The sequence below is a fragment of the Anopheles gambiae genome, chromosome 2 (genome assembly GCF_943734735.2).
Source record: "Anopheles gambiae chromosome 2, idAnoGambNW_F1_1, whole genome shotgun sequence".
In the NCBI taxonomy this organism is placed as follows: Eukaryota; Metazoa; Arthropoda; class Insecta; order Diptera; family Culicidae; genus Anopheles; species Anopheles gambiae.
In genome coordinates, this window is record NC_064601.1 from 40,039,342 (window position 1) to 40,064,052 (window position 24,711).

The 24,711-nt window shown below is 46.2% G+C and overlaps 4 protein-coding genes and 1 pseudogene across 8 annotated transcripts; 4 read left to right on the forward strand and 1 right to left on the reverse strand.

Moving 5' to 3' along the window:
• Positions 1-1,885: 1,885 nt before the first annotated feature.
• On the forward strand, positions 1,886-14,335 carry LOC1274289 (C-type lectin 37Da). Of its 5 annotated transcripts, none has more exons than XM_061651671.1 (4): positions 1,907-2,299; positions 10,232-10,598; positions 10,700-10,852; positions 12,462-14,335. In XM_061651671.1, the coding sequence occupies exons 1-4, from the start codon at positions 2,251-2,253 to the stop codon at positions 13,234-13,236; spliced, it is 1,344 nt and encodes a 447-aa protein (XP_061507655.1). In that variant the 5' UTR covers positions 1,907-2,250; the 3' UTR covers positions 13,237-14,335. The 5 variants fall into 5 exon arrangements, with proteins under 5 accessions (XP_313387.4, XP_061507655.1, XP_061507656.1 ...); XM_061651672.1 differs by having other exon boundaries at positions 10,703-10,852; XM_313387.5 differs by lacking the exon at positions 12,462-14,335 and having other exon boundaries at positions 1,886-2,299; positions 10,700-11,464.
• Positions 13,943-15,573, reverse strand: LOC1274290 (serine protease snake). The gene is made up of 4 exons (XM_061651676.1): positions 15,501-15,573; positions 15,388-15,408; positions 14,812-15,312; positions 13,943-14,751 (listed from the first exon to the last, which is right to left on the reverse strand). The coding sequence occupies exons 1-4, from the start codon at positions 15,565-15,567 to the stop codon at positions 14,420-14,422; spliced, it is 921 nt and encodes a 306-aa protein (XP_061507660.1). The 5' UTR covers positions 15,568-15,573; the 3' UTR covers positions 13,943-14,419.
• Positions 15,574-15,971: 398 nt separating this feature from the next.
• LOC11175927 (serine protease snake) lies at positions 15,972-17,435 on the forward strand. Its single transcript, XM_003436495.2, has 4 exons — positions 15,972-16,175; positions 16,250-16,270; positions 16,339-16,863; positions 16,926-17,435. Exons 1-4 carry the CDS (start codon positions 16,097-16,099, stop codon positions 17,255-17,257), a joined length of 957 nt encoding a protein of 318 aa, XP_003436543.2. The 5' UTR covers positions 15,972-16,096; the 3' UTR covers positions 17,258-17,435.
• A 679-nt stretch (positions 17,436-18,114) lies between these two features.
• LOC133391999 (serine protease Hayan-like) lies at positions 18,115-19,604 on the forward strand (annotated as a pseudogene).
• Positions 19,605-20,509: 905 nt separating this feature from the next.
• On the forward strand, positions 20,510-24,367 carry LOC11175517 (polyserase-2). The gene is made up of 5 exons (XM_003436496.2): positions 20,510-20,893; positions 21,021-21,041; positions 21,116-21,979; positions 23,419-23,439; positions 23,504-24,367. Exons 1-5 carry the CDS (start codon positions 20,824-20,826, stop codon positions 24,364-24,366), a joined length of 1,839 nt encoding a protein of 612 aa, XP_003436544.2. The 5' UTR covers positions 20,510-20,823; the 3' UTR covers position 24,367.
• Positions 24,368-24,711: the final 344 nt, after the last annotated feature.

The window sequence follows — 24,711 nt, forward strand, 5'->3', positions numbered from 1 at the left end:
TTATGACAGTGGCGTGATTTGATAGAGTGCTAATGCCCGGAAGGTACTTTACAAGTTTGATCACAACAAAAGTGCGGGTTAGAAATGTGGTAGCTTCTTTTTTGACATAAAATTGTACGGTAGATCGGTAATCCTGACACATTGCTAATGTATGACTAGAAAAGAAAATAAAACCCTTTGTAAAATCGTTTATCAAAGTTAAAAGAGGCTGTAGATTGGTTAAAACTGCTTTTAAAACAATCGATTAACGAATTCATTGCCAAAGCATAATGAAAAGGTATCATCCCAAACCGTCAATGTCAAAGACATGCAAAGGATCAAACGAGAGCTTGTTGAGTCGGTGAGAGCATTTTTTGATAAAATGAAAAAAAAAATATATAAAAAATGAATAAAACCACTCACATACACATACACACTTATCGATTGCCAAAGGGTTTTGCGGTTTGGAAGCATTCGAACCGTACCTTAAACACTGAAGATGCGCCGGGCGATGGCAGAAAGATAAAACAAAACGACCAGAACCTCAGCCACAGGCGGGTTGAAGATGATGAAGGTGTCAGAAGCGGGATTGCTGAAGTCGCGAAAGGCACAGCGAGGGAAACTGACTTGAGCGAAGGAGGAAGAGACAGAGAAACCAATAAGAGAGAATGAGAGAAGATAAAAAGTGCTAGAACAGCGTGAAAGGGGAGATTTGCGAAAACAGGACAGAATGCGTTAGGAACGGACGTAGTAGTAGTAATTGGGAATGAAAAAGTAAGAACGCAAAGAACGCTACACTTGAGGTGCGCAGGGCAAAGAAGAACCGAAACTGGAAAGAAAAGAAAAGCCAAGAAGGTAAAATGAACACAAATGGGCCTCTCTAACGTTTCGCGGCCCGAGACGAACGAGCGAACGAGAGCAAACAATGCGAGAGGGTAGGAACGGCACGGTCTGGTCAAACGGCCGTTGTAAATTATACATCTTCGCTTACAGTTCTGCCGTGGCAGGAAAACTGACGATCGGCGACCGCCGGGAAGGTGAATGAAGCGTTTGCAAGGGAATGGAAAGGAAAGAAATGAAAAACACACACATACACAGGGAGAAAAATGCTGTAAGAGAAAGAGAAGATGAAAGAAAAAGCAACTTGAGAAAGAAGGTATCTACCAGGTGAGGCAGCTCAGGTGAGGGATGCTGAGAACAAGCGAACGCGAACGCGAACCACACGGTCGACGGTGCAGGGTTCGCTGTCCTCGTTTGTTTGGTGCACGACTGTACGCGATCGTTCTCGATCGTCGGCGGATCAGGTGAGCTAAAGGGTGGAAACGGCATGGCTGTGTCAAGGGATAAAGTGAAATAAGGGAATAAGATTAAGAAAGAGAGATGGATACAGAAAGAGAGAAGATATAGAGAGAGAGAGAAAGAGAGAGAGAGAGAGAGAGTGGGAGAGAAATGCTGCAGACAGCTCAGAACAGCGAACTAACAACGGTTCGGCGGGCGGTGTGCAGGGGAAGCAAAGTCCAGGATGAATCTCGGTGTGGAGCGTGGCGGCGGTGGTAGCCGGGCAGGTAGTTTCAGAACGTCTTCGGCTAGTGCAAGCCAACTTTGTGCCAACTGTGTGCCAAGGTGTGTAAAAGAGAGCTGAGAGCGGGATAGGAGAGGAGAGCCCGCACAGGCCCTGCGAAAGAAAGCAAAGAAAAGAGAAAGAGCAGCAAAAGGCAAACCGTCGCTGGTGTATTTATCCCGCGGGAAACTAGCACCCTTGCAGCCGTGTGCCTCATCTTCACGTTCCATCGGTGCCATCCTCGCCACTTCTCTCTCGCCCTCCGCCGCTCGCCCCCTTTGCCCCTCGGGGGTCCCATCGGATGCGCGATGGAAATGCGTTAAGCGGGACTGCTCGAGCCCAGCTGCGGTCAATTGTGCAAGATCGTCCGAGAGAAGCGGGTCGTTTTCGTTCTAGTGCTCCGGTACTGCTGCTGCGGACTTTGTGAGATTGCCAGAAGAAGTTGTGCTGACTTGACGCGCCACCAATCCCGAACAGTTGCTACTTAGGCGGTTGTGATCTTACCGAACTTGGTGCTTGGCGTTAAGTTTTACTTGAGAGGTGTGTTGTTGAACCCCGGCGTGGAAAGCGTGTATCTTGGCGGTGTGGAGAAAAACCCCGTCGTCCTAAGTGGTGCTTGTGTGCTAGCGATCTGTGATTAACCTAATCGTTTGACGTCCGGTCAAGTGCTGCGTCATCCCATTGCGCAAAATCAAACGAATCGTCCCAACATGAAGTCCATCATTTTGTGCCTGGTGTTTGTGCTGGCGTACGCAGGAGGTAAGTGGCACACCCGATTCTATGCGATCGGTATAAGTGAGGATGAATTGATTTTGAAAATAGATGAAAAGTGTTACCATGCCAAAAAAAAAGGATACAAGAGACGAGCGAAGAGCAAGCTTTCATTAATTTATTCTGGAAAGCACGATGCACTAGAATACTGGCGCAAGCTTGGAGTTCTAATGAAGCAACACTCCCATCGCGTGAACCACCAACACGCTACTAATGACACTCTCCAATGAAGGGTGAAGTGTCGGCATTGATGACGGTGAAGCGTGGCGCGCTTTTGTCCCATGTCGGACCACTCTTCCGATGCGGAATGAGTTTTCCGATTTAATGACACACTTCACATTCACATGCTCACGTCCGATAGTGCAAATGGAACAAAAAAAAGAGTATCTACACAAAAAAGAAGCCACGCATAACCACTTCGAGACATTTCCATACTCACTCACCTGCCCGGGACGTGTCCGGTGGAACGGTTTTCGATGGGGCGCCGATTTCCGTTTTCCGTCCGAGAAGTGGCGGGAACAAAAATCCATTCCCGTTGGCCGGATGTCGCTAAAGCTATGCCATTATTATTACGGTACGGTTGGAGGGCATTCCTGCACCCCGCTTCGACGCACCATCGTGAGTCGTTCGTTCGTTCGGGCATCGGAAATTAAATTTATTCCTTTTTGAACACGAATCTGCTCGGTTACCATTGCAGCGGACGCTAGCAGAAGAAGAGATCACCTTCACGCTTCACGTTGGTGGCGATGGTAGCCCGTCGCGCGTCACGCACTGCACAGAATCGCCAATGAGACAAGCCCGCGTGGATGCCCGCAGTGTGACAGCATTTTACCGGCTTTTGTGCAACTGTGAAATTGAAATAAAGACAGGCCAGTTGGCAAGCATCTGCTTCTACCCGAGGTGTCCCTGTGCGCGATTTGTAGCTCATTAATTCCGAGTGCTGCCATAAGTAACTCGAGTTGGTATGGCCCGTGTGTATGACGAAGCACGTAAAACGTAAATGGGACGTTATACACCGTGCCAGGGTGTCCGTTGCACACTGGAAGGAAATGAATGTGCTGCACCAAGACACCACGCGGACACCCGCGTCAGTTGGACGGCAGAACAGAGAGCAGTCCAAGCAGATGACGGTGACGGAACTCGGTGAAGAACGCCATTGCGCAATGCGTTGGGGGCGGTGGGTTTTGAAGACCACCTGCAAAGACAAACAACTTCGATATGGGAAGAGTACCGCTCCACGCGGAAGCTCCACAAGTTGGGGGTTTGAACCCTTGAATGTCGGTTAGAGCAAAGAAGAGTTTAATCGAGTGGAAACTTTTTTTCAATTTTGCGGTAGCGATTGAGACTCGCCTAACTCGAGTTCAGGACAGTATTATCACTTATAAACCTAGCATGGTATAGATGGTAGACCCATCTGATCGCACGGGTAGGTTATTTTGATCATTAAATTGAATAGCACATAAAAGTATTGAAATATTCCTGCCCTAGCATATGAAGGGTTAATACATACTTCTTTTCACCACATTCCTATCAATGGTCGCCTCCATGCGAGGGAATGTAGCCAATGGCTCCCTCCGGGATATTGTATGCTAGAGATTCTTCACCGGACCGAACGCCTCACTGCTGTCAAACCAACTTTGGAAGGCAGTTCCGTTAGTAGCGGTTCTTTGTCAACTTTACTGCAATGGTAAGGAACGAACGAAACATATCTTATCCGTAGTGCACGGGGAGAAGCAAGAACACGGCCATTCTTCTACAAAAATGGTGTCCGATTGTTGCCTTTTTTATGTTTGACTTTGCTAGCCCGTCAGTGTGGTACATTATCCATTCCCCTTTCTTGGTTGGAATAAGCAGTTGTCGCTGTGGTCTGTAGAAACTGTAAATGGTAAAGTTCTATTGCATGGCACGACGGTGGTTGCGGTTTTCTCAGCACTATTCTTGGACTTGGACTAATACCACAGCGCATGGAAAGGGCTGTCGGCATGGAATGGAGCATCGCCTTTTTCCATATCTTCATACTAAAAAGCTGGTCACAAAGTTTCCACTATGGACAGTAAAAATGCGCTCGGAAACGTGAACCAACGGCACTAGAAATAGCAACGACAGGAAGTCGGTAATTAAGTGCACGGTTTCGTTGATTAGATTCAGTCCCAAGAACGCCAATAAGATATAAAACTTCTTTAGAAAGGTATAAATTGTGCTTTTACAGTAAAATAAACCAAAGTGGTCGGTGTCCGTTCAACCGAGTGGGAAAGAATCACAGACAAATAATGGAAAATATTGGGATCTTTATTGACAACGGGCATAACAAAGATTGACGCACAAAAAATGAAGGCGTTTGATAGAAGAGGAGAATGTTCTTAAGAAAAGGAAAAACAAACTTTTGTTGTTTTTGCAGGATGTATGGGCGTGTGTGTGTGTCTGATGTTTGTTCTTTTTCTGTTTCCTAAAAGCGACCGCACTGTTTTTCTTCCCGCACCATCTGGCGCTGGTCCCGGGATAGCGTCTCTAGTGTTCGCAAACATTTTATCGCTACGAAATAAACAAACATTCACCTTAAACTCCCGAGATCGGTGTGATAAGAAAGAAAGGTTGCCGAATATTTTGAAGGACGGTTTTATGGCGGTGCGCATTCGCCTTTGGAGCCAATCCATTGGGCCATTTGTTGGGTCCCAATCTGTTACGAACCAGACGCTCAAATCATGTCAAAGTCGAGAATGTGCGCATCGTTTGTCTTATCTTTCCGCTCGATCCTGCCCTAACGGAGAACGCTAGAACCCGTGTTCGTGATGGAGATATTCCGGCAAACCGGGAAAGCCAGGAAGCGAAAACAGCCCAAATAGCAATCTTTGGCTTTTTGTTTCTGTTTTATGTTTCCTATCCCCTTTTGCATGTCCCTCAAATCGACCATCGAAATCCTGTCGAAAAAAAAAAGAAGTATTTTGAATGCTTGCTGATCGAAAGAACCGTTCAGTTGACCGATTGAACCGGTGGCCGGTTTTCCGGTTTTTCGTGGTAGAAAATTGCCATCGGCTCACCTGCTGCAACGATCAACGGGCGCTGATCGCGGGACCCTAGCGGGTGGGCAATTTCGATTCGCGCACCCTTCGCCAATCCGGTTCTGGTGGAACGTTGGATTTGCATATGTGTGTATGGAGAAGATGGCAGCAGTCGTAAGTTTATGACATTTCATGGGCTTTTTTCCAAAGTCTCAAGAATCCGTTAGCTGGAATCGATGAAAAGCTCTAAAGCGGTTCGGTTTAATGCTTTGAGGCCGCAAACGATCGTACCGCTGGTGGCGATGGTTGTGGGAAATGGAAACGATAAGAACGTTAATTGTTGTGCTCGTCAAAGCAATAAAAGCATGCAGCCATAATAAAAAAACACACCCGATGCGTCCGACTTATCCCGTCTTTGCTAATCCGAGTTGCAATTCTATCGCTCGAAACCACTTTTCGAGCTGTCCCGTTAGTGTCGGTGCGGCCAGTGCCGAACTTCAATGCGGGAATTAAACCGTTACCTGTTTAGGTCCCCGTACGGGTCTTGGGAGGAACTTTCTACTCCCATCCCACTGACATGTTTATGTTTTAGCTCGTGCAAATTGGGAAATTTATGCGGGTAATTTTGTGTGCCTTGCCTTGCCATTTCCAACCAGAAACAGATCCGATGCGACCGAGACATACCTGAGCGAGTGCTATGGGCTGTAGCGGCCACGTTCATTCTTCGCCGTGGTGCCGCTCGCTACTTCAAAATTTGATAACCAAACACATACCAGCATCGAATGTATCCCCAACCGTACCGTGAATGACACGGCTGGCAAAGTAAAATGCACACCGAAAAACCATTGGTATTCGGGTTGAGAAGAATGGGCTTCGCTGCGTTCTGGTTTTGCTTCTTTCTCGCCAGGTCTACTTTCATAAATTCGCGTACACATCCACCAGATCGTGGTCTCTTCGAATGGTGACGGTGGGAAGAAGGGGTAGGAAGAAGATGCGTTCGTTACTTTGCAGAACTTTGAATCCGAAACGGGTGCGGGGGGCCTCATTAGATATTCTTAGCGCACAGTTGAGTCAATAAAACGCAACTGTACCCCCATCGATTACCATTAGTGGGCTGAAGTTTAGTTTCGCCGGAACCGGGTCGGTGCCGGTGCGACAGATACAAAGATGAGGGCGGCCGAGTTTTGGGTTGTTCCATCGAGCCACAGTGCAACAAGTTGCGAATTGTTGGTTGCAAACAAGAAAAGAAAGAAAATACACAACAGATAGCTACACACATTGCTGTCCGCGTAGTGTAGCCGGCTCGGGAAATTCCTTGGGGCGAGTTTAGCATAAAAGGTCCACAGACGTATCAAAGCGCTGGAAAAAGTATCGAACCAAAGGAAATGCGACCACATATTATATCGTGTTAATCCGGTTGGATCCTTTCTGGCTTTGAGTAAGTTTGGAGATGAAATTGTTTAATTTGGATGCTTTGATCCACTAAGTTGAATGTTGCCCTTTTTACTTTCCAGTACAATGGTAAGAATACATAATCTTGCTGGAAGTACTTCACGAACTGATACGCTCCTTTGGGCTAGATAGCCGTTAATATTGATTGGAAAGAGGCAAAAGTCCTCTACCGAAAAAACTCCTGAGCGCATAAATTCTCATAATGCTATGTGGGCGTTAAATAAACGCTGATTCGACACGGATAGCTCTCCATTGCCAACCAGTGCCTCACCAACGACAGGAAACCGGAAATGATCGTTTTTATTACCGCGTGCGTATGTCTGTGTGTGTGTCTCCTTCTCTATAGCCACTTCTTTCGTTTACCGTGCCAGCCCTTTTCCGCGTGACTCGTGAACCTTTGCCTCCTTACATCTCTTATTTTTTCGTTTCGCCCGCCGGCGTTCAATCTCCGGCCCGCCGGGGAGGTTGTATTTCCATAATTCATGAACCTTCAACAGGGTGTGTGATTCGGTTTTACCCATAAGCCACGAATCGCAGTAAACCCTGCGTGCATCGTCTGTGATGGGCAGGGCGTGGGCGTTCAGCGATCCTGCCACGGAGAGTCTGCAGACTCGGTGGGCCGAGCCAAGCAGCGAGCAGACCAGCGGAAGTGATGATGTTCGCACGTTCGTCTACCCAGCCAATGATGAATCTCTTTGCGTGTGTGTATGTGTCTCTCACACACAGACACATACACACACGCAACATTCACTTCTTGAGCTTTGTCTTACTCATATCGTACCACGAAAATTCGATTATATTGTTCGTGCTTTGCCGTGCTTGGAAAGTTTGCCGATACCCAAGCACATTGTGACACAGAGCGGTGCAAATAAGGGCCGTGATGTGTAAAAAGGGAAGCAAATTGAATTTGTACCCTAAACATAAATTTCTGGGCTGCTCTTTTTAGACCGGTGCCTCACGGTTCGCCATATTTTCGTAGCATACTATTCAATCCAGGAAAAGACTCTATTGCTTTTTCCTATAAAAAATACATACGATCATCTAGGAACAATTCAATGAATTTTCAAAGAACCGGAAGTGTCTCGCAAACACGAACACAAAATGACTTGCACCGAGCAACAGGTGGAACAGTAAGGAAAGCCTTTTTGGAAGCGATAAGATTTGTAATTTCATTTCGATCAGCAAATTTATCGGAAAAATCAATCATCTGTTGCTTGTGGCTGGGACTTGAGTACCTTTGCTGGCAAAACGTTTGGCAAATTTCGCAAGCGTTCTATGTTGGGGTTTATATAAAGCTATTGTGTTACACGTCAAAGAACTCGCTCAGAAATGTTTTTCTCTTTCATAGTCGACCATCCTTTTTTCCTAGGGAGTTCAGACACTGATATCTAGTTTATTCGATTGCTTCAGCTTCGATTACTTCAATCGATTACATCAATGATTGAATCCTACTGCAGACTGAACTAAATAGTCGAGCTTATCCAGCATGAATGCATCCTACGGGGATTAATATTGCTGTGAACTCTGGTCGGGTTGCTGTTTGTACCCTTTCCTTTGACTGTTTGTTCTACCTTGCCGCAGATAATAGTGAACGCTTGCGATGCAAAAAAAAAGATCTTGAATTTTACCTCGCACTCAACATTCAAGCCCTACAGCACGTGCTAAGAATTCTAAGCACGCTGTGCTTTCGCCTAAAGTTATGCAATGTTCAACACCATGTTACCTTTCCGCGTACATGTTCAAAAAATTCCATCAAATAAGTACGCTGTACTTTTAGTGCTACAGCAGTACTCCCACAAACAAATCATTTCTCGGGCTCGATCTTGTCACAGGCTGTGGGAGTAAAAAGGTTTAGAACGAGAGGCTGCGCTTATATTTAGTAACATTGGGCTGAACCGCATACGCAAATGTTCCGAGGAAAATGGGTAGTGCATGAATTAACCTTTCCGAAAGGGACAGAAGTTGCTGTTTAGAATGGGGTGGAAAAATTATGCTCTTTACTTTAGATTTCTTAGTACTGTACCATGATTCATGCACTTTTGCTGTTTTTGCTATCTTAGTTAGGCATTTCCATTCCAGGAATCTATCTGTGTGTGAGTAGTCCAGCAGATGTTGAGCCTATGTGTACGATGAAAATTCCGAAATTTGTATTTGTTTAACCTTTAAAACGCACCACAAAGATAGATAAAGAAAAAAGAAATATCACAAAGGTAGCCACGTGTTTTTTTTCTTCTCTCCTCTCCAGTCGTCCTTAGTACCGCGGAATCTTTATAAAGATACCGCCGGGCGGGCCGATCCGATCGGGTAGGAAGTAAACCAATTTTGCCGAAGATGGCTTACCAGATTTATGCTAAATCTATGATGCACGTTGCTGGAAAATGGCACAAGCCGAAATGGAATGGAGAACAATATAAAAAAAAAACGTTAGAAATGCTAGCACAAAACAAGGCGCCAGAGTTCGTGGTACGGAATCAATTCTTGAGATAATTTTCCCTCCCTTGCCATGTGGGGCCACAGCAGATGTTTGATTTTCCTTTCGGTGGTGTTTGAGGGTGTTCGGTGAGGCTGCAAGAGCGTTTTATCATGAAATTGATATTTCTTCCTTTGCTATCGAGGGAGTGTCAGCGGGACTGTTTGTCGTGTTGATGTCGCGCGCCTGACATCGAACTCAATCAATATTATCCCATCCAAAATCTTGAGAGCTTTTAGCAGGATGATGAAGCAAAAAAGAAGAGGGAATAAAATAAAAAAAACCTAACGATGCACTTTGATATCAATCCCAAATGCTGCGGTTGTTGTTAGCAGTTCGCTAGCAAAAGGAAGATAGAAAAATGGGGTTTTGATTACTTTTCAAACTAATGCCCGTTGCTTTGTAAATGTTGAACACGAGGCAATGTTACAGATTAGCCCAAGCCGTACAGAAGCTTTCGATATTTTGCTATTTGTCTGGTTAAGCATTACGCATTTCAATGCGTCCATTGAGCTGGAGCAATCGGATTAGAAACCGTTTGATTAACCTGCAAATAATGCCGAGCGACGTTCCGCTGGAAAGCTGTTGGGCGCTTGGTGCAAGATTGTTACAGCGGAATTGAAGGTGACATTCGGCGGGCATTGGCGAAGGAGATTGAAACCGCAAGCTGGTGGTGTAATATCTTGCTTGTTGTCGTCACCAGCCAGCCACGATTGAGACAAATAATCCCGAGTGGAGGGGACAGATGCACAATCAAGCTATTTAATAGAAGACACCCGGTACGGGCAGGTTCGCGCGCCAGCATCCGTTCGATGGAGAAACGTTGCTGGCAAATGCTTTGGCGTGTGCTGCTGTCGCTCTCGAAACGCAGTTTCCGTGTGGTTTGACACAAACAAAGAACACACTCGAGATTGTCCCGACTGATGTAAAACACAAAGCTTCGATATAACTACTGCAATAACAGTGCACTAAAACCTGACTATCCCCGTCTGCTTACAGGACAGCGTATCACCACGATCCAGCTGGACGGTGTGCAGTACTTCATCAGCCGGATGAACCCGTACTCGCCCGAGCTGAACTACTTTCTCGCCTACCAGTACTGCCGGTCACTCGGGTTGCAGCTCGCCTCGTTCGAGACCAAGGAGAAGGTGGAATCGATGACCGAGTACCTGCAGAACGCCGGCTACGGCAAGTACAACTTCTGGACGTCGGGCAACCGGCTCGGCACTGGCATGTTCCTCTGGATGAGCACCGGACTGCCGTTCAACGCCACGTTTGACTACTTCGAGAAGTCGCCGGAAACCGTCGGCATGGACCCGCTGGACCACAACAGTAACACCTCGCCCCAGCGCACCGCTCGCGACAGGTAAGCATCTGGAGGGTGTGTGCGTGTGTGTACTCCTTACAAGTCCTTGCAAGTACCACGTGGCTAACGTTTCACACTTGTATCGTTTTCACCATTTACAGCAGCAGCGGACTGCAGAAGGGCTGCGTGCACCTGAAGGCCCCGAGCCTACGATGGGCCCCGGAGGACTGTTCGGCCGTGAAAGATTTCATCTGCGAGCAAACGCGATGCTACTACTACAACTACGGTAGCATTCCGGTTTCGTCCGCGCAGGGGTAAATATTGTCCCAAACCCAAACCCTGAGGACTGAAATGCACTGAATCGACAACTAAACACACACAAAAACACACACACAAGCAAACACAAAGAGCCTTTCTCCATTTGCCCAATTGTCCTTCCCCATTTCAAGACGGCTCGCAAAACAGACCAATCAACCGATGGACATCAAACCGAAAACCAAACTCCCTCCCGATCCCGGCCATATCCATATCCCCGTCCCCGACAGTCTTATGTAATCGAACGAGTACCGAAAACGAAACCGAACTCGACACTCAAAAAACACTGAACTGACGACATTGAACACCGTCCAAATGCTGGGCCGGTAGTGGTGAGCGGATAATGGAGCAGAAAAACGCAGCAAGCAAACGCGAAAGGAATCACTGCTCCAATCAAAATAAACAGGCATCACAATTTGTTAAAGCAACACTGGCATCATGGCTCACCTCTTGCCTCTCTTACGCTTTGATGGCGCCCTCTAAGAGAACTTTGTTCACAAACCCACGCTGTTGGCATGCAAATGCAGACCCGAAAACGTGAAAAAACAAAACAAACGAATCACCCAACGGGACGATGGGGTGTTGAGTCCCAAAGGCGTGTCCTATGTAAAGTGAACAAACGTAACATCGATGTACGATATGCACAAAAAACACCAGTACCGAGGTTCACGAGCATTGGGATTTTTGGTTATTTTGCTGTTACACTTTGCCACGTAAAAATTCCTAGCAAATACAGAAACGAAACTTCATCGTTGCGATTGCGATCGGTACCGTGTCGTAGGTGAGCTAACGTCCTTTCCACCATCCTTAATGTTAAGTTCCACCTGTCTCTACCCGCTGTCTGTCTCTATGCGCCACACTGATTTAACCTTCCGTACATAGAAAGTTCATAATTGCTCACTAAATGAAACACTAATGCACCACAAGCTGTTACGCTTAGCGCTTGTTCCTTCCCGTTTCTTGTCGAGTGGAGGGGAAGAGTGTAAGGCAGCTGTGTGGCTAGTTTTACCTATATCACGTATACTTTACTTGTAGAGCAAAGTTTGAACCGTGTAAACAGCTTGCTTCACCTGTTAAAATAAAAATGCATTTTGTTCTTTTTTTTGTCGTTGCACCGGTGAGACAATCTTCTAGCACACTTTCGTAGTTTGTAGAGCCTTCATCATCGCTTCACTACTCTTCCTTTCTACATTAATCTGTATTAACATTTGGCTGGTGGTTTGGAGTTAGTTCATTTAATGTAGGGGAGAAACAAAATGAGCTTGAATAAAAATAAAACAAAAACAAAACCCTACATTAATTTCAACACACCTTTCGCACACTTGGTACGCACACCGCTAGGGCAAATGGGAGGGCGGCGTTAAGCGTTGGAGCTTGTACAAAACACGCGTTAGAAATGTATGCTAAATTCAGGGATTAAATTTAACAAGGAAAAAGGTGTTACACGTGTTTCGCTGTAGTCTGTCATCCAGTTGCTTTCATTAGTGTGTAGTTCTCACCCGCTCAACAGTACCCTGTACGATAACCTACCTCCAAACAAAGCTACCAATATGGTGCGCAGAAAGCTAACGCATTTTTGGCTCGTTTCGATTGATTTTATTTCGACAGTCGTCCGATTCAAACATCAACCAGCACGTCGCTCTACACTACTCTTGCCGCCACCACGACAACGACCACGACTTCCACCACGACGGAACCACCAACGACACCGGCCGAGGCGCGCCAATTTTCGACCATCTCGACGGTGATGCCAGCCCAGCTGACCGCTGAACATACGTCCCCGCTTGCCGCACTGCTGAACGGGGACATCCTGGATCAGGATCGTACCTCCGCTCGGCCCGCCATGCAGCAGCAGCAGCACGATAATGACGCCGAGGAGGAGCACGATGAGGAGCTCGAACACGACCAGGAAGATGACGAGCAGCACCACGAACTCGAGGAGGAGGATGATGAGGTGAACGTGGTCGGGCGCAGCAGCAGCAGCGCGAATGCGGTCGCCGCGGAGGAGGACGAGGTTGAGCAGGAGGAGGAGGAGCACGAGCATGAGGACGAGCACGAGCAGGACGAGAGCGACGACGAGGACGAGCAGGCGGCCGAGCTGCACCATCAGCAGGCGCTCGCCGCCGGCCAGGATGCGGTCGGGTCCGTCCTGCCCGAGGACATCCCGGTCGAGCAGAAGCTGAAGCAGATCACGAAGGAGATTGAGCAGCTGTCGGGTGGGACGGGCGATCGCGAACTGCGCCTGGACAGTCGCCAGAGCTTCCTGTCGCTGTCGGATCTGATCAAGAACATTCGCCCGGCGGAAAAGGTGGTGCCGCAGATCGATTCGTCGTACGCTAACACGATGCGCGTCCTTGGCGAACCGCTCAGTCAGAGAAGATAAACCTTAAGGTACGGGGACAGTTCACAAAACGGGGGTTTAAATAAGCGGATGAAAGAGAGAGAGAGAGATAGAGATGAGAGTTTGAACGTTAGGTTAAACTATTTTTAAAAAGAACCGCACGCATTTAAACCATGCATATACCACTCATCCGTCCAGTTTCGTTCGTAGTGTTTTTAATACCGATTCGGTGCTTCGTATGTCCCACAGATTCTGCATGTGAACAGCTCATTCCATGCGCTTCCCACTTGGTGGTTCTCTCTGAGGACAGACCATCCCGATAGGCTCCGAGCTACTAACGCTTGGGCCAATCCGGGATATTACTTCTCGAGGGAACCCACCCCTTCTCCGATGGCTTGTAACCCGGCGTTGCCATCACTAATGTCACACGTTTCTCATTCCATCATACTAGTAGATCACAACTCATTCCCACCATCACCACCACCATGGTCATCATTACCGCGTAATCCTGAATTCCCCGGAAGGCATACGGTACACTTTGGCAAACATTTTAAAATGAGTTTTTGATTAACTTTACCAGTTGCCAACCGGTTTGCTGGCTTGGTCCGTTTCAGGACGGTGTTGCAGGAGTTGCAATTGGACTCGTTGCTGCCATCGCTTGCTGGCACTAATTAAAACGTCGCTTACACTTGATTCGTTTCACACCGAATTTCCCATTTCAACCTTTTTCCTACTTTGCCTGACGCCATTGGAGAAGTGGGCTGACATGCGAAGTCGTTCAACATGTTGCGAAATCATTCCCCAAAAAAATTCATTCAACCCTATCCCCTTGCTTTCCAGCACACTCACCTTTCAAGAAACGAGAAGAGTAGCGCGAGCGATGGTATTAAGATTAAGGCATTAAGCAAGTAACAGAATACGAACGAATAGCGTAAGTGTACTAGAATTCTTGTGATTTAAACTGAACACGAAGGAGAGAGATCATTGTAAGACAAGACAGGTGCAGTGACAGCGACAGGTTGTGTAGCCAGGGCTTGTCCGTCCGGTAGCCGTTGCTTGCGGACAAACAATGCCGGTGCGCACTGAAAGCCGTGGACGAGAACAGAGTATAAATGAATAAATTGATAAGATTTGTACAAAAGTCGTGCGTTATTGGGCCATTTATGTGGTACTCCGAAGATGGTTATTTTATTTCCCTAATCCATTGCAACCCCAGCAATACTACTCACGCACCCCAAACGACACTCTCAATCCAATCCAGCTGCTGGCGGACCTTGGTGAAGATAAACTTCTGGTGCGACTGATCACACTCGTGACCCTTGGCCTCCACACCGATAAGCCGATACACATCCGCAGAGTCACGGTCAAGCGTTTGTAGCAGCCCACCGGCATCCCCTTCGCACAAAGACTTCCACTCTACTGGAGACTCGGCACACAGCAGCGCATCGGTGACGCCTTGCGGGTAGTAGCCACTGTCCGTGTACTCACGCGAGCATTCTGCATTTGGGACGCGGCTCACCTGTATCTTCACCAGCCGTGTATCCTGTGTGTCATTGACTACGATCCGAAAGCCGATTAGAAGCTGCTAAATCAACACATACTGCACTCGTAACTTACCCAATCTGCCCATCGTAAAGCCGGACGATGTTAGCTTTGTCGGCTCGGCCGCTTCCTCCTCCGTCCAGAGACAGGCCGGATAGATGTGAGAGGTAAAGGTGACGGGCTGGGCAAGACGCACCAGCGCGATATCGTTGTACGATGCCTTCGTCTGCTCGTCATAGCTGGGATGAAGAATCAGATCGTCTCGTTTGATGGACAGCTCTGGAAAGGTGCCGTTGCGAGTGTAGTCATGTCGGCCGAGTGAAACCTCCTCGTCGCCCAGCGTCCATAGGCAATGGGCAGCTATGAGCACGTAACGATCGCTAATAAGTGCACCACTGCAGCGCAGAATGAATGCCGTATCGTCCTCGTCCTCGTAGAACCATTGTCCGACGCGCACCTGGTGAGGGAATTCACCCTCCCGGGCCGGTAATCCATTCGGAGGTGTATCGAATACGTTCGTTCTACCGATCACTTTGGACGGAAAGGACGCTATGGTCTTGCGATATTCTTGACATTCTGTTCGGAGATGAGTGTAAAAGAATGTTTGTTAGATATAGACGTTCACGAATATCATCCGGAGTTAGTACTCACTCTGTTCCGCCAATCGGAGTCCTTGGGAGATTAAATGATGCGGCAATCGTCATAAAAAAATAAAAATTTCAAAAGATTACACTAGATACAAAATAACTTTCCCAAAAGCTTACCATGAGTTTCGTACAGACAGCCAAACAGCAAAACTGCACCCAAAATAAAACTCGCTCGGATGTCCATCTTTGCTCATCGATTTGTTCGTTGCAGCACTTCTCTTAGCCAGGAGCGAACTGATACCGTATTTATACCCTAATTCCGCGTCAAGACCAGCAGAACCAATTCAAACTGCAATGTTTTGGCAAAGGGGTCACCTGAATTGATGCTTGAACCGGCCTCTACCACTGAAGGTGATAAGCGGGATGATGAAGAAAGGTCATTAAGAATAGCATGGACCGACACATGGGATTAGCATTAACAACTGGTAGGGCGAGGTTTCTTCGCACGTTGATAAGGCTATTTCCAGCTCGATTATAGCTAACATTATAATATCACGGTTTGGTAAGAGAGACGTTCACTCTTTCTCGGCAAGCACTGTACTCATGAAAGAGCACATGAAACCACTACCAACATACTGTGCACAATCATTAGGCTGGGTTGTTTAGCAATCAGTCTTTGTCGGAGCGTGTTATCAAGCACAGCTCCAGCATCATTACCAGATTGATTGACCTCTGTCCACTTCTAAAACAGCGTGGTCTACAGTTTCCAAGAAATGGTGCGTGGCAAACTATTCGGCTACATTTCTCTTCTGCTACTGGGTCATCTGATATCGTTATGTGATGGACAGACAGGTAAAGATGAACGTTAAATTTGTGCTGAAGTAGTGAGCCGTGTACTAACGTGCAGTTTGTCTTTCGTTTTGCAGCCAAGAGGATCTCTATGCAGAGTAAGTAATGCGCCCGAATCTATGCATCGTACAATGCCAAACAACTCGTTTGCTTTGTTTGTTTGCAGAGTGTGATGAATATCGTAGAATAATTTCAAACAAGCGAGGTGTCATATCACTTACGCTGAATCCGAAACCGTTTTACTACCAATCGTACAACTGCTCGAACGTGGTGGATCTTATTGTCGGCGGTGAAGCAGCTAAACATGGCGAATTTCCCCACCAGGCACTGTTGGGTTACCCGCGTGAAGATGGCTCACCTGAACCGTACAGCTTCAGCTGTGGTGGGTCGCTGATTTCGGATCGCTTCATCCTGACCGCTGCGCACTGCTTTAGCTACGGCGATCCGGTGATCGTGCGGTTGGGCGAGTACGATCTAACCGTCGACTCGACGACACAGCTCGATTTCGGTATTGCCGAGATTATCCGCCATCCAAAGTATCGTAATTCCCGCTCCTACCACGATCTAGCCTTGGTGCGGCTGAATGAGACGGTATTGTTTTCGAAGGTTATACGTCCTGCCTGCCTGTGGACCAATCCGACACTGAACGTGAGCCGGTTTGTAGCGACGGGCTTTGGCAAACAGGAAGAAGGTACGTTGGGACAATAATTTAGTGGGTGTGGAAGTTTTTCATTTGATTTATCTATGGACCAGGAAGCACGGATCTGTCGACCAAGCTGATGAAAGTGCAGCTAGATCTATTTCCGTCCAGTGATTGTGGCGAGCTGTTCCGCGATAATCGCAAGTTTCGCGATGGAATCGACGAGGGGCAACTGTGTGTGGGCAGTTTGATCGGGGGTAAGGATACGTGTCAGGGCGATTCGGGTGGACCCCTGCAGACGATCACGGAACCGAGAAGCTGCATATACAATATTGTCGGCGTAACGTCTACCGGGGCTGCGTGTGGCGTTGGAAATTCGAAGGCGATCTATTCAAAGGTGGCACACTATCTGGACTGGATCGAGCAAGTTGTGTGGGGTGTTTAATAGTATTTGATATACATGTTGGTTGTTGCATTGATTTTAATTGCTTTGGCTCAACTTATCAAATATTTCCAAGGAAGACGTATCGAGTTTGTTTGAAGACTAATCACACCAACAATGTTATTGATCGTTGTTTGGTGTGGACTAGCTGAATAAAAACATTATAACGATAGTTATTGAACATCTAGCGCTTATTTTTCGTTATCGAGTTATTCTTCTTTGGAGCAACAGTTAGAGTCGTTCAAAGCATGTACCAATTCATAGAAAGAAGGTTATTCACAGAAAGATAGTTACTCCTACGTTTTCGAGCGAGTTGACGACTTTACCATAGGAGTGGCCAAAATCAGTTATTGGGTAACCTTCTCTTAAAATTAAGATCCGATGTTAATCGAAATAAGATTCATCAATATGTAAGTGATTTGTTTATATTTGCTACGTTAAACCACAATCAGCTGGTTTGCTTTATTGTAATAAGCTATTTACACTTTATATCTGCAGCAATTTTGGCTCCTTCTTCAGAATAACTGATAAACATTCCTGGAATTATAAACGATGCCTGAGTAACTGATAAACCATCCTGGAATTATTATAAATGCTAGTTTAGCTCTAGAATGTCCTTCTGCTTGATGATGTTTAGATAGCCCGCTTCCTGTGTTTTAATTCCTGGAAGACACTAGAGCACACAACCATTTGGTTCTTTTAATAGGTTCGCGATAGTAAAATGATTTGTTGTAATGTTTGCATGTGATCTTGATCCAAGCAATCCTCTTTGAAATGTAAATATATTATACTACGAATGAATGGTAAACAAGACGTACATGTGCAAATGATGAATCGTATCCCAGTATAATCTGATCAAGATGATTGCGGTTTTGGGATTTCCCTGCGATCAACTGGAACGAATGCCGTAAAATCATACTATTATGATGATGCATGCATGTTGCATAATACAGCATGACCAGCTGAATTGCAATGAAATAGTCTGAGTGCAATTACTAATGTCAATTTCAATTGAATTAAATAAAGCCTTTCGATTGTTTGGCGGTACTGGGCTTATGCGGATTCAGAGACAACCAGGTTTCCAATTTTAAATTAGTCACAAACCTGGTTAGTTTGCTATCAACTTTCTTAGGTTCATCACTCCGTCTAAAAGTCTAAGAGCCAACAACGTTTCGATCGTCAGAAGAGAGTGAGAGCTCACGCACTACACTACTACATTACGCAAGGTAAAGTGGAGATGGTGGTGAAAAACATTCCTTGCTAATGTTTATTGTCTCTCAATAGCGGATTGCAGTTAAGAGTAAGTAGCGTAAATCCGCAAGATATTGGAAATACAACCACTTCCCTATTCCTATTAGAGTACGAAGACCACCGTCAAGTCATCGTGACGCCGTGTCGAAAAAGTACGGCGATTTTCCACACCAAGCAGTGTTAGGATACCCGAAGCTTCGCGATCCTTACCAATATGATTTAATGTGTGGAGGGACATTAATCAGTGAACTGTTTCTTCTTTGGCACAACAACCGCTGTCGGTCAAGGTCTGGCCTGAACCCACTAGTGAAGTGAGCTTGGCTTTCAGTGACTTATTGTTACCATAGCAGGATAGTCAGTTATACGTATGGGGGCACGGTCTATTCGGGGCTTGAACCCATGACGGGCATGTTGTTAAGTCGTACGAGTTGACGACTGTACCACCAGACCGGCAGCACGTAGTGGCAGCACCAATCAGTGAACAGCACGTACTAAATGCCGCCCATTGCTTTTCCAACCGTGAGCCAGTGGTCGTACGATATTGTCAGTGTGTATGATCTTAGCGCCCCAACCGTGGGTGAGTTGCAGATCATCATCGATCGTTACCGCCGACATCCAAATTATCCACGCAGCCAGCCATACAATGATATTCCTTAGATTCTTCTGGAACGTCCGGTGCAGCTGTCGAAACACATACGACCAGCATGTCTGTGGGTCGACACGGTGGATACAGCCTCGACAAAATATTGGAACGATTTTTCCTATAAAAACACTACAAACCTTGACATAAGATCGGATCAGCTGTGTGTAGGGAGCAATGCTCCCGGCAAGGACATCGTTGGAGCTAATGACTAATGTCCACGTACCATGTCGTTGCTGGCACATCGTTTGGAGGATCGTGTGGAATTGGGAAATCGTACGCAGTCTATACGGAAGTAGCATACTATTTGGATTGTATAGAGGAAAACGTTTTGGGTGCAAATGCGTTGTAAGATTCTTTTAGAAGGAAATAGTTTAGCCGACCACACTCCATTTCGCTAACAAATACAGAATATTCTACTATGACCTTCCATGGTAGTCCTATCATCATATCATAGCAATATTACAGGGTTTCACACTTTATCTCAAGACCGCGGGACCCCTTCCCGAATCTGTCTTAGCCAAAGCCAAGATTGCGGTATGATGCTTGAAAACGTTGATGATACCTGAATTCATCGGATGCAATGCTGAATCTGCGGCACATTTCTCGAAACACACTGGTCCGCGCCGAGGACATGTGGTCGAATATTTTTTACACGGATAACCTTTGTGTACATCAGTCTATTAGAAACACTCAATTATCCTTTTCGTTTTTTTACCAAAAAAAGACAATTTAATAAAATGAGTGAATGCATATTTGTTTAATTAAAATATTTACAAGTGTTAAGAAAGTAGTTTGAACTGTTTAAATAATCTTTTCTGGTAAAAACACGAAAAAATAATTCACTGTTTTCAGTACACTGATGTACACAAAGGTTATCCGTGTAAACAAATATTCGACCGCATGTCCTCGGCGCGGACCAGTGTGTTTCGAGAAATGTGCCGCAGATTCAGCATTGCATCCGATGAATTCAGGTATCATCAACGTTTTCAAGCATCATACCGCAATCTTGGCTTTGGCTAAGACAGATTCGGGAAGGGGTCACGCGGTCTTGAGATAAAGTGTGAAACCCTGTAAATCTTGCAGGACTGGAGACTGTACATCCAAACATAAATATATTTCAACATATGATCACGGGGCAAATATTAACATGAATACAGTGGAGCCTCGCATAACGAGTTTGTTCCGTTTTTTTATTTATTCTGAAGAAGAAGAAGATGTTCCATTTAAATTCATTGTGACTATTAATAGCGGCAAACACTGTGAAATTCGACAGTATTCAAAGGGACTACCGAATTAGCATTAGCGACCATCGTAAACCAACGCCTTCAGCAAAACTGTAGCCGGTTTCTTGCAAGCAAAGAAGAACAAAAAAAAACCCAAACAGTTCAGTGTTGAAGCGCATCACTTCGATAGTAGTAGCAGAAGATTACACAAACTAGTTTCAGTAGCGACGCGTCGCCACAGAAGTGGAAATACCAGTTCATTTGATTGACCGTTCCGCGATTCGTTAACCGGTCAGTGTGGGGAAGTTTCGTGTCGTGGTTCGCGCACAGTGTAAAACTTGCCGCCGAACGACGGTGACGTTTGATGGGTGTTTGAGAGTCGGACAGCCTTATCAAGAAGTGGCTTTGCAATTACGCAGTGCTAGTGCCGCCTGGAAGTCCATCCCAAAACAATGTCCATCTGCAGGCTGCAATGTGTGGTGCTAGTGTTGGTGCTAGGTTGGGGGGGCTGCATCGCTCAAGGTAAGATGCGGTCGGCAAAGAAGCCACTTTGTGTATCTAATATGTTAATAACACTTTTACACCATTTTCGTGATACGCTGATCCATCCCGATCGTACAATTGGTTCGGAAACGCTTACAACGCACAGGTCACCGGCTAGCCACCCGAAGTAAGTAGGCTGCGGCAATGGGGTCATCGTCGATCGCGTATAGTACAATAACTTTCCTCCTCCCTCTTGCGCAGAGTGTCTAGAGTATCAGAATATAGTGGTCAACAGACAGACGCTAATACCGCTCACGATTAAGCCGAAGCCGATCCAGTTCGAGGTGTACAACTGTACCAACGTCGTCCAGCTGATCGTCGGTGGGGAGCAAGCAAAGTACGGCGAGTTTCCGCATCACGCTCTGCTGGGCTTTTCCAAGGAGAACGGAAACCAATGGGATTACGATTTCCGTTGTGGTGGTACGCTCATCAGCGATCAGCACATCCTGACCGCTGCTCACTGCTTCGCGTACGGTGATCCGGTAATTGTGCGGGTCGGTGAGTACGACACCGAGTTGGAAACAGACGACGAATATGACAGCGACATTGCAAGCATCCGTCGGCATCCGAACTACTCGAACGTGCGCTCGTACGATGACATTGCACTGGTGAAGCTCAAGCACCCGATCGTCCTATCGAAGCACATCCGGCCAGCCTGTCTGTGGGAGACGGAGGAGCGCAACAGTACGCGCTACATTGCGACCGGGTTCGGGTATAACGAAACGTACGGCACTACACTGTCCACCGTGATGATGAAGGTGAATCTGGACGAGTTTCCCGTCAGCGATTGTGAGCGCAATTTTAAGGGTGATCGTCGGTTCAAGCAGGGCGTTCGTGATGGGCAGCTGTGCGTCGGTAGCATCGTCGAGGGCCGCGATACCTGCCAGGGTGATTCGGGTGGACCGCTGCAGGTGGTGACCAACACAAAGTCCTGCTCATACGGGGTGGTTGGCATCACGTCGGTTGGGGGGGTTTGTGGCATTGGCAATGCGAAGGCGATCTACACGAAGGTTTCACACTACATAGACTGGATAGAGGACAACGTGTGGGGTGCTAATGCGATGTGAGAGTGGTGGTGTTACGTATGATGTGTGATTGATCGATGGCATTTGGGTGACAAAATGAATGACAGTTTGGCACATTTCGTTGGTAAAAGCATATAAAACAACAACAAAACAATGAACGAGTTCTTCATTTATTCATTAAAAAAATAGATATCTCTACCTTGTGACTTTGTGTACGGTAAGCAATAACAATTAAATGTTTCCATGAGATCTATTAGCAGTTAAGTGAGTTAAAGCAGCAACCTTTACAATCAAATTTTGTGGTAGCATTTGAGAAGGCTTTTAATTGTGCAATGTTTTTTTTTTTTAATTTCTCAGCACTGTTGTTACGCTTGATAACAATCTATTTAAAAATTGAAACAAATTATCTTTTTCCATCATAGAAAACGTATTGACAGGTTGTTTAAAACATTGAATATAGCATAGTATAAATATTGCAATCATATCAGTCTGTAGTGAACTAGTGTTACCACTATTATGCAAATTTGGCCATTATTGTAGAAAATATTACCAAGAAATACATTTGAGTAAGTCAGTTACATTTCATAGTACATGGGATTCCCGCGTTCCAGTGTCTCACTTGTTATGCGAAAAGCTGTTGTCCAGATAACGTGTATGTAAAGTAAAACAATTGGGTTGAGGAACAAAACAAACAAAAAGCTTAAACAATACACTACCCTAGGAAACCTCTCTCATCGTACTTTGCGTATTGGTCGTTTTTTTTAACAACATTAACGGTAATGATGCAAAACAATAAACAATAATGCAAAAGCTGTTGCTCGTTTTGCGAAATCTCGTTCGTCGCGTTTAGTTCAGACACTTCGCACATTATAGTAACATAACTGAATATAATTTACAATCATCGATGAATTCGAAGTTGGATCAGCGATCGCATGAAAAATAATATGCTGGAGATTATTGGTAGGGGCTTTGTTGTTGTTGTTTGCGGTCAATTGTGTGTCAACACAAGATGTGTGTCAAGATGTGTGGGTAATTAGTGCAATATGTCTATTGATAAGTGGTGGGTATAGTTTGCTACCGTTTTTAAAAACATAAACATGTTCCCAGTGGTGTAAATTTAATATAAATAGAGACCCGCGCGATCGGAAAGGCAAGTTGCAACTTCTGTCCTGAATGATACAGTACGCGACTAAGAGCTCGACATCACGAAAGGTCTTTGTAATTACTCAGAGCCTGTGCCGTCTGCGAGTGTTTAATAGTGTCCACGATTAAAACAATGTTCATCTGGAGGGTGCAATGTGTGGTGCTAGTGTTGGTGCTAGGTCGATGGGATTACGTCGCTGAAGGTAAGATGCGGTCGGCAAAGAAGCCACTTGCTGTATTTGATAACAGGCTAATGACACTGTTACACCGTTTTCGTAATGCACTGATCGCCTTCCCGGATGGGACGATTTGATCGGAAACGCATGCAACGCACAGGTCAACGGCTGACCACCCGAAGTAAGTACGTTGCGGTAATGTGGTTGTTCATCGATCGCGTAAATGTACTTTCCCTCTTACGCAGAATGTGAAGAGTACCGAAATATAGTGGTCAACCAAACGTCGTTGGTACCGCTCACAATTAATTCGAAACCGATCCGGTTCGAGGTGTACAACTGTAGCAACGTCGTCCAGCTGATCGTCGGCGGGGAGCAAGCAAAGTACGGCGAGTTTCCGCATCACGCCATACTAGGCTATCCTAAGAAGGATGGAGAGAAAGGTTACGATTTTCTCTGCGGTGGTACGCTCATCAGCAATCAGCACATCCTGACCGCTGCTCATTGTTTCAATGAAGGTGATCCGGTAATCGTGCGGGTCGGTGAGTACGATACCAAGTCGGAATCAAACGACGAATATGATAGCGACATTGCAAGCATCCGGCGACATCAGGACTACTTGATCACACGCTCGTACCATGATATTGCGCTGGTTAAGCTAAAGTACCCGATCATTCTATCAAAACACATCCGGCCAGCCTGTCTGTGGGAGACGGAGGAGCGCAACAGTACGCGCTACATTGCTACCGGGTTCGGGTATAACGAAACGTTCGGCACTACACTGTCCACCGTGATGATGAAGGTGAATCTGGACGAGTTTCCGGTCAGTGATTGTAATCGCAGTTTTAAGGGCCATCCAAAGTTTCGTCAGGGCGTTCGTGATGGGCAGCTGTGCGTCGGTAGCATCGTCGAGGGCCGCGATACCTGCCAGGGCGATTCGGGTGGACCGCTGCAGGTGGTTACCTACCCGAGGTCCTGCTCGTTCGCGGTGGTTGGTATCACGTCGATTGGAGGGGTTTGTGGCGGTCCCAATGCGAAGGCGATCTACACGAAGGTTTCACACTACATAGACTGGATAGAGGACAACGTGTGGGGTGCTAATGCGATGTGAGAGTGGTAAATAAAAATATCACCACAATACTTGTGATAAATTATCACTAAAAAAGCTGGTTGTGATATACGGATTACCGAAAACCGAGGAGAATGGATAAACCGTTGTGTCCTTTGCGCCAATCAATTTGCTACTGTTTATTCACTTGTCATTTTTATTTACATAGTTCATTTGCTAGTTCATTTCATCCTAATCCGTAACTGATCTAATTCAATTGAAACATTTCACCATTTGACACAATTCATAAAAATTTGCAAGTTCCATTACAGTAGAACGTCGATTATCCGGGGGCGGATTAACCGGCGGGCGGTTTAACCGTGCCCATAAATGTGACAGCTGTTCAAG

Bases quoted from the DNA above. Each gene is read 5' to 3' on its own strand.
- LOC1274290 (XM_061651676.1), bottom strand. From the start codon at position 15,567: ATGGACATCCGAGCGAGTTTTATTTTGGGTGCAGTTTTGCTGTTTGGC. The intron at 15,409-15,500 runs GTAAGCTTTTGG...TAATCTCCCAAG, and splicing joins CTGTCTGTACGAAACTCATG to GACTCCGATTGGCGGAACAG. The intron at 15,313-15,387 runs GTGAGTACTAAC...ATCTCCGAACAG, and splicing joins ACTCCGATTGGCGGAACAGA to AATGTCAAGAATATCGCAAG.
- LOC11175517 (XM_003436496.2), top strand. From the start codon at position 20,824: ATGTCCATCTGCAGGCTGCAATGTGTGGTGCTAGTGTTGGTGCTAGGT. The intron at 21,042-21,115 runs GTAAGTAGGCTG...CCTCTTGCGCAG, and splicing joins TCACCGGCTAGCCACCCGAA to AGTGTCTAGAGTATCAGAAT. The intron at 23,440-23,503 runs GTAAGTACGTTG...CCTCTTACGCAG, and splicing joins TCAACGGCTGACCACCCGAA to AATGTGAAGAGTACCGAAAT.
- LOC1274289 (XM_061651671.1), top strand. From the start codon at position 2,251: ATGAAGTCCATCATTTTGTGCCTGGTGTTTGTGCTGGCGTACGCAGGA. The intron at 2,300-10,231 runs GTAAGTGGCACA...GTCTGCTTACAG, and splicing joins TGTGCTGGCGTACGCAGGAG to GACAGCGTATCACCACGATC. The intron at 10,853-12,461 runs GTAAATATTGTC...TTATTTCGACAG, and splicing joins CCGGTTTCGTCCGCGCAGGG to TCGTCCGATTCAAACATCAA.
- LOC11175927 (XM_003436495.2), top strand. From the start codon at position 16,097: ATGGTGCGTGGCAAACTATTCGGCTACATTTCTCTTCTGCTACTGGGT. The intron at 16,271-16,338 runs GTAAGTAATGCG...GTTTGTTTGCAG, and splicing joins CAAGAGGATCTCTATGCAGA to AGTGTGATGAATATCGTAGA. The intron at 16,864-16,925 runs GTACGTTGGGAC...TCTATGGACCAG, and splicing joins CTTTGGCAAACAGGAAGAAG to GAAGCACGGATCTGTCGACC.